This window comes from Coregonus lavaretus (assembly GCF_964263955.1).
Source record: "Coregonus lavaretus genome assembly, contig: HAP1_SCAFFOLD_2625, whole genome shotgun sequence".
NCBI classification, from domain to species: domain Eukaryota; kingdom Metazoa; phylum Chordata; class Actinopteri; order Salmoniformes; family Salmonidae; genus Coregonus; species Coregonus lavaretus.
The window spans coordinates 62,501-74,511 of record NW_028158835.1 but is presented as its reverse complement, the minus strand read 5'-3'; the positions used below and the strand labels follow the sequence as shown (position 1 = coordinate 74,511).

At 47.4% G+C, this 12,011-nt stretch overlaps 1 protein-coding gene across 1 annotated transcript in view; it reads right to left on the bottom strand.

Annotated features, from left to right (window-relative positions):
- Positions 1-3,245: 3,245 nt before the first annotated feature.
- Positions 3,246-12,011, bottom strand: part of LOC311123540 (stimulated by retinoic acid gene 8 protein homolog) — a gene marked incomplete at both ends in the record, with an annotated part of 41,529 nt that continues 32,763 nt past the window's right edge. The window contains 2 exons of the mRNA XM_084197787.1: positions 3,246-3,326; positions 5,619-5,730. Of these exons, the coding sequence (XP_084053913.1) occupies positions 3,246-3,326; positions 5,619-5,730 (193 nt within the window). The remainder of the gene's footprint in view (positions 3,327-5,618; positions 5,731-12,011) is intronic.

Sequence of the window (12,011 nt, the reverse complement as noted above, 5' to 3'; positions counted from 1 at the left end):
CACTATAAGGCAGAAGAAAGGGAACTAACCTGGGGGTGGAGGCAGCTGGGGACTGGTCTGCTCACTATAAGGCAGAAGGAAAGGGAACTAACCTGGGGGTGGAGGCAGCTGGGGACTGGTCTGCTCACTATAAGGCAGAAGGAAAGGGAACTAACCTGGGGGTGGAGGCAGCTGGGGACTGGTCTGCTCACTATAAGGCAGAAGGAAAGGGAACTAACCTGGGGGTGGAGGCAGCTGGGGACTGGTCTGCTCACTATAAGGCAGAAGGAAAGGAACTAACCTGGGGGTGGAGGCAGCTGGGGACTGGTCTGCTCACTATAAGGCAGAAGGAAAGGAACTAACCTGGGGGTGGAGGCAGCTGGGGACTGGTCTGCTCACTATAAGGCAGAAGAAAGGGAACTAACCTGGGGGTGGAGGCAGCTGGGGACATACTTTTACATTTTAGTCATTTAGCAGACGCTCTTATTCAGAGCGACTTAACAGTTAGTGAGTGCATACATTTTTTTCATACTGGCCCCCCCTCCGTGGGAATCGAACCCACAACCCTGGCGTCGCAAACGCCATGCTCTACCAACTGAGCTACACGGGACTACACAGAGGACAGAGGACAGACTACACAGAGGACAGACACAGGCACGCGTGATCATTATTTCTAGAATGTAACCAGTGACAGTGAGGCTCTGAAGCTTGTAGACCAGGGGGTTCCTTAACTTTTTTTCCGTTCACAATCCCATTTTGATATCTGCAAAAATTCTCACGACCACAACCATGTTAAAATTCTGTCATTAACAGCCAATGTTAAAACTTTTTTTTTTATTTGGGCTATGGCAGTAAATTGAAAAACCGTTCTAACAGTATTTCTGATTGTCTTCTCGCCTCACAACCACATGGAGTATGAGCTGACGGAGGGTCACCTCACAACCACATAGAGTATGAGCTGACGGAGGGTCACCTCACAACCACATGGAGTATGAGCTGACGGAGGGTCACCTCACAACCACATGGAGTATGAGCTGACGGAGGGTCACCTCACAACCACATGGAGTATGAGCTGACGGAGGGTCACCTCACAACCACATGGAGTATGAGCTGACGGAGGGTCACCTCACAACCACATGGAGTATGAGCTGACGGAGGGTCACCTCACAACCACATGGAGTATGAGCTGACGGAGGGTCACCTCACAACCACATGGAGTATGAGCTGACGGAGGGTCACCTCACAACCACATGGAGTATGAGCTGACGGAGGGTCACCTCACAACCACATGGAGTATGAGCTGACGGAGGGTCACCTCACAACCACATGGAGTATGAGCTGACGGAGGGTCACCTCACAACCACATGGAGTATGAGCTGACTGAGGGTCACCTCACAACCACATGGAGTATGAGCTGACGGAGGGTCACCTCACAACCACATGGAGTATGAGCTGACGGAGGGTCACCTCACAACCACATAGAGTATGAGCTGACGGAGGGTCACCTCACAACCACATGGAGTATGAGCTGACGGAGGGTCACCTCACAACCACATGGAGTATGAGCTGACGGAGGGTCACCTCACAACCACATGGAGTATGAGCTGACGGAGGGTACCAGGAGACGGGAGGGTATTTCCCTATGAGTCGGGAACCAACCAACTCCTCCGCAATAGAGGACCACAGTATGAGTCATAATACCCATAAAACCTAGCGGTCAAACAGGGAAATGGTTACAATAGTTTTTTTTCCACCAACACTTCAAATAAGTGTGTTTCGTGTAGGCTTACCCTGGCGTGACGTTTTGACAACCGTGTAAATCTCTCTAGGACAAGGAGACTTTTATCAATATATTCACCTGTATTTACCCCCCCCCCCCCCCGACAAAAATGAAACACTAATTAGCTGCTAATGTGGCTATCGTGAAGAACTACAAATGCCATGATGATCTGGACGAGACTGCCGAATCGAGGCAAAGGTAAGAATCTCTGGATTAACTATCTAATGTTAGCTACATGTAGTAATGAATACATTGGCAACGTTTCTTAAAAAAAATGGACAATTCCGTGAACTGTCTTGTGCAAGTTTTAAATTGACACAATACCTGTTAGCAAAGGTGTCAGCCTGAGATGATGTGCAGGAGATTGCAGGGATTTGTAGTTTTTGCATGATGTCTACTTTGATGCTAATTAGCATTTTAGAATCTGAGAATAAATGGAGCCGAATATATTGATAAAAGTCACCTTGTCCGAGAGAGATTTACTGGTTATCAAAATATCACGCCGGGGTAAGCCTACACGAAACACAGCCCTTATTTTAACTGTTTCTAAAATCCCCTATGGGAAAAATGAATGTTTGAAAAACAATTGGAACCATTTCCCTGTTTGACCGCTTGGTTTTATGAGTATTTCATGGCAGCTCGAAAGGCTGAATCATTCCGATTCAAGCGCAACAGTCAGCCTTTTCCCACGAGATCTAAGGGCACTCTGGTTGAATTTTATCTTTTAGATTTCAATAATTTTCCATTTAGATTTTTAAGGTTAACCACATTACAATGATTTAGTGATACAATGGCGATTATTTTAAAAAATCTGTTTATTTTTCTTTATTTTTTTTCAGGATTTTGGAAATTCTTCCACGACCCCATTTTCATATCAGGCTTCCCCACATGGGGTCGCGACCCCTAGTTTGGGAACCGCTGCTGGAGACTGTGAAACCACCATCCCTCGCTATCAAAACTCTCTCTGGGGCAGGGTTTAATACACATATAGAGATTGGCTGGAGAAATGGTGATTCTTAAAAATGCTTAAAAAGGCAGAACAATGAAAACACATCAAAACACAAACTTGTGAATTATTATTTGCCTAACCTGAGTAAAAAACATCATATAAAAAAAACTGAACATGAATGTCAGAGTATAAAAAATGTCTATAATAATTAACAGGTAGAAAGCCTGTAACAATAAAAAGCTGAACATTTTATAAAAACAATCACAAAAGGTGATCACTTAACAAGTCATAATAAGTAACACAAATTTGTCTTTCATTTCACAACGAACAAACACTTTCGCACATCAAATAGGTGTTCACATCACTGGAGGCTGGTGGCAGCTTAATTGTAGAGAACGGGCTTCCTGGTAATGACTGGAGCGGAATCAGTGGAATGGTATCAAATACATCACACGTGGTTTCCATGGCGACGCCATTCCATTCGCTCCGTTCCAGCCATTATAATGAGCCGTCCTCCCCTCAGCAGCCCCCTGTGGTTCACATCTCCTCACTGTCGAAGGACTCTGAGCATTGGAGGAAGATCTCCTCATAGTCCCTCGTAGCAGACAGACACAGGTCCTACACGGAGAGAGAGAGAGAAGAACCTGTCATCTGGTGGACAGACAGACAGGTCCAACACAGGACAGAAGAACCTGTCATCTGGTGGACAGACAGACAGGTCCAACACAGGACAGAAGAACCTGTCATCTGGTGGACTGACAGACAGAGACACAGGACAGAAGAACCTGTCATCTGGTGGACAGACAGACAGAGACACAGGACAGAAGAACCTGTCATTTGGTGGACAGACAGACAGAGACACAGGACAGAAGAACCTGTCATTTGGTGGACAGACAGACAGAGACACAGGACAGAAGAACCTGTCATCTGGTGGACTGACAGACAGAGACACAGGACAGAAGAACCTGTCATCTGGTGGACAGACAGACAGAGACACAGGACAGAAGAACCTGTCATTTGGTGGACAGACAGACAGAGACACAGGACAGAAGAACCTGTCATTTGGTGGACAGACAGACAGAGACACAGGACAGAAGAACCTGTCATCTGGTGGAAAGACAGACAGAGACACAGGACAGAAGAACCTGTCATCTGGTGGAAAGACAGACAGAGACACAGGACAGAATAACCTGTCATCTGGTGGACAGACAGACAGAGACACAGGACAGAAGAACCTGTCATTTGGTGGAGAGACAGACAACATACTGTATATCTCACACCTCTATTTCCAAGACACCATTTATTATGTTCTATCTGAATCTACCGTACCTGGTTATGTTCTGGTTTCTATCTGAATCTACCGTATCTGGTTATGTTCTGGTTTCTATCTGAATCTACCGTATCTGGTTATGTTCTGGTTTCTATCTGAATCTACCGTATCTGGTTATGTTCTGGTTTCTATCTGAATCTACCGTATCTGGTTTTGTTCTGGTTTCTATCTGAATCTACCGTATCTGGTTTCTATCTGAATCTACCGTATCTGGTTATGTTCTGGTTTCTATCTGAATCTACCGTATCTGGTTTTGTTCTGGTTTCTATCTGAATCTACCGTACCTGGTTTTGTTCTGGTTTCTATCTGAATCTACCGTACCTGGTTATGTTCTGGTTTCTATCTGAATCTACCGTATCTGGTTATGTTCTGGTTTCTATCTGAATCTACCATATCTGGTTTTGTTCTGGTTTCTATCTGAATCTACCGTATCTGGTTTTGTTCTGGTTTCTATCTGAATATACCATATCTGGTGATGTTCTGGTTTCTATCTGAATCTACCGTATCTGGTTATGTTCTGGTTTCTATCTGAATCTACCGTATCTGGTTTTGTTCTGGTTTCTATCTGAATCTACCGTATCTGGTTATGTTCTGGTTTCTATCTGAATCTACCGTATCTGGTTATGTTCTGGTTTCTATCTGAATCTACCGTATCTGGTTTTGTTCTGGTTTCTATCTGAATCTACCGTATCTGGTTTTGTTCTGGTTTCTATCTGAATCTACCATATCTGGTGATGTTCTGGTTTCTATCTGAATCTACCGTACCTGGTTTTGTTCTGGTTTCTATCTGAATCTACTGTACCTGGTTTTGTTCTGGTTTCTATCTGAATCTACCGTATCTGGTTATGTTCTGGTTTCTATCTGAATCTACCGTATCTGGTTATGTTCTGGTTTCTATCTGAATCTACCGCTCAGCCCAGTCAAAACTGTTCGCTGCTCTGGCACCCCAATGGTGGAACAAGCTCCCTCACGACGCCAGGACAGCGGAGTCACTCACCACCTTCCGGAGACATTTGAAACCCCACCTCTTTAAGGAATACCTGGGATAGGATAAAGTAATCCTTCTACCCCCCCCCCCCCCCCCCCCCAAAAAAAAAGAAAAAAAGAAAAGAAAAAAAGTGTAAAGTGGTTATCCCACTGGCTATACTTAATTTGTAAGTCGCTCTGGATAAGAGCGTCTGCTAAATGACGTAAATGTGCCCTTGAGCAAGGCACTTAACCCTAATTGCTCCTGTAAGTCGCTCTGGATAAGAGCGTCTGCTAAATGACTAAAATGTAATGTAAAATGTTATGTTCTGGTTTCTATCTGAATCTACCGTATCTGGTGATGTTCTGGTTTCTATCTGAATCTACCGTATCTGGTTATGTTCTGGTTTCTATCTAAATCTACCGTATCTGGTTATGTTCTGGTTTCTATCTGAATCTACGGTACCTGGTTATGTTCTGGTTTCTATCTGAATCTACCGTACCTGGTTATGTTCTGGTTTCTATCTGAATCTACCGTATCTGGTTATGTTCTGGTTTCTATCTGAATCTACCGTATCTGGTTATGTTCTGGTTTCTATCTGAATCTACCGTACCTGGTTTTGTTCTGGTTTCTCCACCATCTGAGTCTTGAGGAAACACATGATGTCCTTGTAGATCTCCCGGAGCTTCTCAAAGTCATCACACCGAGGAGGGGCCAGGACAGGACTGGAGACACACAGAGGAGCGGATGGTAATTCATGAACAGGAGGGGCCAGGACAGGACTGGAGACACACAGAGCAGCGGATGGTAATTCATGAACAGGAGGGGCCGGGACAGGACTGGAGACACACAGAGCAGCGGATGGTAATTCATGAACAGGAGGGGCCAGGGCAGGACTGGAGACACACAGAGCAGCGGATGGTAATTCATGAACAGGAGGGGCCAGGACAGGACTGGAGACACACAGAGCAGTGGATGGTAATTCATGAACAGGAGGGGCCAGGACAGGACTGGAGACACACAGAGCAGCAGATGGTAATTCATGAACAGGAGGAAAGATGCCATTACTACCCTATCACACTACTCCTACAGCACATCACAGGACAGAGGAGTAGGGAAACACACTGAGTAGGGAAACGCACTGAGGAGGGAAACGCACTGAGTAGGGAAACACACTGAGTAGGGAAACGCACTGAGTAGGGAAACACACTGAGTAGGGAAACACACTGAGTAGGGAAACGCACTGAGTAGGGAAACGCACTGAGTAGGGAAACACACTGAGTAGGGAAACGCACTGAGTAGGGAAACGCACTGAGTAGGGAAACGCACTGAGTAGGGAAACACACTGAGTAGGGAAACGCACTGAGTAGGGAAACGCACTGAGTAGGGAAACGGACTGAGTAGGGAAACGCACTGAGTAGGGAAACGCACTGAGTAGGGAAACGCACTGAGTAGGGAAACGCACTGAGTAGGGAAACGCACTGAGTAGGGAAACGCACTGAGTAGGGAAACGCACTGAGTAGGGAAACGCACTGAGTAGGGAAACGCACTGAGTAGGGAAACGCACTGAGTAGGGAAACGCACTGAGTAGGGAAACGCACTGAGTAGGGAAACGCACTGAGTAGGGAAACGCACTGAGTAGGGAAACGCACTGAGTAGGGAAACACACTGAGTAGGGAAACGCACTGAGTAGGGAAACACACTGAGTAGGGAAACACGCTGAGTAGGGAAACACGCTGAGTAGGGAAACGCACTGAGTAGGGAAACGCACTGAGTAGGGAAACGCACTGAGTAGGGAAACGCACTGAGTAGGGAAACGCACTGAGTAGGGAAACGCACTGAGTAGGGAAACGCACTGAGTAGGGAAACGCACTGAGTAGGGAAACGCACTGAGTAGGGAAACGCACTGAGTAGGGAAACGCACTGAGTAGGGAAACGCACTGAGTAGGGAAACGCACTGAGTAGGGAAACGCACTGAGTAGGGAAACACACTGAGTAGGGAAACACACTGAGTAGGGAAACACACTGAGTAGGGAAACGCACTGAGTAGGGAAACGCACTGAGTAGGGAAACGCACTGAGTAGGGAAACGCACTGAGTAGGGAAACACACTGAGTAAGGAAACACACTGAGTAGGGAAACACACTGAGTAGGGAAACACACTGAGTAGGGAAACACACTGAGTAGGGAAACGCACTGAGTAGGGAAACACACTGAGTAGGGAAACACGCTGAGTAGGGAAACACGCTGAGTAGGGAAACGCACTGAGTAGGGAAACGCACTGAGTAGGGAAACGCACTGAGTAGGGAAACACACTGAGTAGGGAAACGCACTGAGTAGGGAAACACACTGAGTAGGGAAACGCACTGAGTAGGGAAACACACTGAGTAGGGAAACGCACTGAGTAGGGAAACGCACTGAGTAGGGAAACGCACTGAGTAGGGAAACGCACTGAGTAGGGAAACGCACTGAGTAGGGAAACGCACTGAGTAGGGAAACGCACTGAGTAGGGAAACGCACTGAGTAGGGAAACACACTGAGTAGGGAAACGCACTGAGTACGGAAACACACTGAGTAGGGAAACGCACTGAGTAGGGAAACACTGAGTAGGGAAACACACTGAGTACGGAAACACACTGAGTAGGGAAACACGCTGAGTAGGGAAACACGCTGAGTAGGGAAACGCACTGAGTAGGGAAACGCACTGAGTAGGGAAACGCACTGAGTAGGGAAACACACTGAGTAGGGAAACGCACTGAGTAGGGAAACACACTGAGTAGGGAAACGCACTGAGTAGGGAAACACACTGAGTAGGGAAACGCACTGAGTAGGGAAACGCACTGAGTAGGGAAACGCACTGAGTAGGGAAACGCACTGAGTAGGGAAACGCACTGAGTAGGGAAACACACTGAGTAGGGAAACACACTGAGTAGGGAAACGCACTGAGTAGGGAAACGCACTGAGTAGGGAAACACAGTAGGGAAACACACTGAGTAGGGAAACACACTGAGTAGGGAAACACACTGAGTAGGGAAACACACTGAGTAGGGAAACACAGTAGGGAAACACACTGAGTAGGGAAACACACTGAGTAGGGAAACACACTGAGTAGGGAAACACTGAGTAGGGAAACACACTGAGTAGGGAAACGCACTGAGTAGGGAAACACACTGAGTAGGGAAACGCACTGAGTAGGGAAACGCACTGAGTAGGGAAACGCACTGAGTAGGGAAACGCACTGAGTAGGGAAACGCACTGAGTAGGGAAACGCACTGAGTAGGGAAACGCACTGAGTAGGGAAACGCACTGAGTAGGGAAACGCACTGAGTAGGGAAACACACTGAGTAGGGAAACACACTGAGTAGGGAAACACTGAGTAGGGAAACACACTGAGTAGGGAAACGCACTGAGAAGGGAAACGCACTGAGTAAGGAAACACAGTAGGGAAACACACTGAGTAGGGAAACACACTGAGTAGGGAAACGCACTGAGTAGGGAAACGCACTGAGTAGGGAAACGCACTGAGTAGGGAAACGCACTGAGTAGGGAAACGCACTGAGTAGGGAAACACACTGAGTAAGGAAACACACTGAGTAGGGAAACACACTGAGTAGGGAAACACACTGAGTAGGGAAACACACTGAGTAGGGAAACGCACTGAGTAGGGAAACGCACTGAGTAGGGAAACACGCTGAGTAGGGAAACACGCTGAGTAGGGAAACGCACTGAGTAGGGAAACGCACTGAGTAGGGAAACGCACTGAGTAGGGAAACACACTGAGTAGGGAAACGCACTGAGTAGGGAAACACACTGAGTAGGGAAACGCACTGAGTAGGGAAACACACTGAGTAGGGAAACGCACTGAGTAGGGAAACGCACTGAGTAGGGAAACGCACTGAGTAGGGAAACGCACTGAGTAGGGAAACGCACTGAGTAGGGAAACGCACTGAGTAGGGAAACGCACTGAGTAGGGAAACGCACTGAGTAGGGAAACGCACTGAGTAGGGAAACACACTGAGTAGGGAAACGCACTGAGTACGGAAACACACTGAGTAGGGAAACGCACTGAGTAGGGAAACACTGAGTAGGGAAACACACTGAGTAGGGAAACACACTGAGTAGGGAAACACACTGAGTAGGGAAACACACTGAGTAGGGAAACACACTGAGTAGGGAAACACTGAGTAGGGAAACACACTGAGTAGGGAAACACACTGAGTAGGGAAACACACTGAGTAGGGAAACACACTGAGTAGGGAAACACACTGAGTAGGGAAACACACTGAGTAGGGAAACGCACTGAGTAGGGAAACGCACTGAGTAGGGAAACGCACTGAGTAGGGAAACGCACTGAGTAGGGAAACGCACTGAGTAGGGAAACGCACTGAGTAGGGAAACGCACTGAGTAGGGAAACACACTGAGTAGGGAAACACACTGAGTAGGGAAACACTGAGTAGGGAAACACACTGAGTAGGGAAACGCACTGAGAAGGGAAACGCACTGAGTAGCGAAACACAGTAGGGAAACACACTGAGTAGGGAAACACACTGAGTAGGGAAACACACTGAGTAGGGAAACACACTGAGTAGGGAAACACACTGAGTAGGGAAACACACTGAGTAGGGAAACACACTGAGTAGGGAAACGCACTGAGTAGGGAAACGCACTGAGTAGGGAAACACTGAGTAGGGAAACACACTGAGTAGGGAAACACACTGAGTAGGGAAACACTGAGTAGGGAAACACACTGAGTAGGGAAACACACTGAGTAGGGAAACACACTGAGTAGGGAAACACACTGAGTAGGGAAACACACTGAGTAGGGAAACACACTGAGTAGGGAAACACACTGAGTAGGGAAACACTGAGTAGGGAAACACACTGAGTAGGGAAACACACTGAGTAGGGAAACACTGAGTAGGGAAACACACTGAGTAGGGAAACACACTGAGTAGGGAAACGCACTGAGTAGGGAAACGCACTGAGTAGGGAAACACACTGAGTAGGGAAACGCACTGAGTAGGGAAACACACTGAGTAGGGAAACACACTGAGTAGGGAAACACACTGAGTAGGGAAACGCACTGAGAAGGGAAACGCACTGAGTAGGGAAACGCACTGAGTAGGGAAACGCACTGAGTAGGGAAACGCACTGAGTAGGGAAACGCACTGAGTAGGGAAACACACTGAGTAGGGAAACGCACTGAGTAGGGAAACGCACTGAGTAGGGAAACACACTGAGTAAGGAAACGCACTGAGTAGGGAAACGCACTGAGTAGGGAAACACACTGAGTAGGGAAACGCACTGAGTAGGGAAACACACTGAGTAGGGAAACGCACTGAGTAGGGAAACGCACTGAGTAGGGAAACGCACTGAGTAGGGAAACACACTGAGTAGGGAAACACAGTAGGGAAACACACTGAGTAGGGAAACGCACTGAGTAGGGAAACACACTGAGTAGGGAAACGCACTGAGTAGGGAAACGCACTGAGTAGGGAAACGCACTGAGTAGGGAAACGCACTGAGTAGGGAAACACACTGAGTAGGGAAACGCACTGAGTAGGGAAACACACTGAGTAGGGAAACGCACTGAGTAGGGAAACGCACTGAGTAGGGAAACGCACTGAGTAGGGAAACACACTGAGAAGGGAAACGCACTGAGTAGGGAAACGCACTGAGTAGGGAAACACAGTAGGGAAACACTGAGTAGGGAAACACACTGAGTAGGGAAACGCACTGAGTAGGGAAACGCACTGAGTAGGGAAACACACTGAGTAGGGAAACGCACTGAGTAGGGAAACACACTGAGTAGGGAAACGCACTGAGTAGGGAAACGCACTGAGTAGGGAAACGCACTGAGTAGGGAAACGCACTGAGTAGGGAAACGCACTGAGTAGGGAAACACACTGAGTAGGGAAACGCACTGAGTAGGGAAACACACTGAGTAGGGAAACGCACTGAGTAGGGAAACGCACTGAGTAGGGAAACACAGTAGGGAAACACACTGAGTAGGGAAACACACTGAGTAGGGAAACGCACTGAGTAGGGAAACACACTGAGTAGGGAAACACACTGAGTAGGGAAACGCACTGAGTAGGGAAACACACTGAGTAGGGAAACGCACTGAGTAGGGAAACGCACTGAGTAGGGAAACACACTGAGTAGGGAAACACACTGAGTAGGGAAACACACTGAGTAGGGAAACGCACTGAGTAGGGAAACGCACTGAGTAGGGAAACACACTGAGTAGGGAAGGTGATTATTGAGAGAGAGAGAGCATTGGGACAATCTCAAGTGCATTCTCCTCGAGTCCTTTCTCCTAGCCTCCTTCTTATATCCCAATTGGATGAGAAAGCCAGGAGGTCCCTCCCCTCTGACCTTCTCCTCCAATGGGTTTCGAGGAGGCGGCGAGGAGAGAAGGCGTGAGGAGAGTGCCCATTTGAGATTGTCCCATTGTTATCCTAATAGACTATTCCTACAGGGAGGCATGAGAGAGGTGTAGAGCAGGGGAGGGTGATTATTAATGGGAGAAGGCATTGTTATCCTAACACCAACAGGTACTGTACCAGAGGCATGGTAAATGATAGGGGACATCTTGAATCAGGTAGACAGGTATGGTAAATGATAGGGGACATCTTGAATCAGGTAGACAGGTATGGTAAATGATAGGGGACATCTTGAATCAGGTAGACAGGTATGGTAAATGATAGGGGACATCTTGAATCAGGTAGACAGGTATGGTAAATGATAGGGGACATCTTGAATCAGGTAGACAGGTATGGTAAATGATAAGGGACATCTTGAATCAGGTAGACGGGTATGGTAAATGATAGGGGACATCTTGAATCAGGTAGACGGGTATGGTAAATGATAGGGGACATCTTGAATCAGGTAGACAGGTATGGTAAATGATAGGGGACATCTTGAATCAGGTAGACAGGTATGGTAAATGATAGGGGACATCTTGAATCAGGTAGACAGGTATGGTAAATGATAGGGGACATCT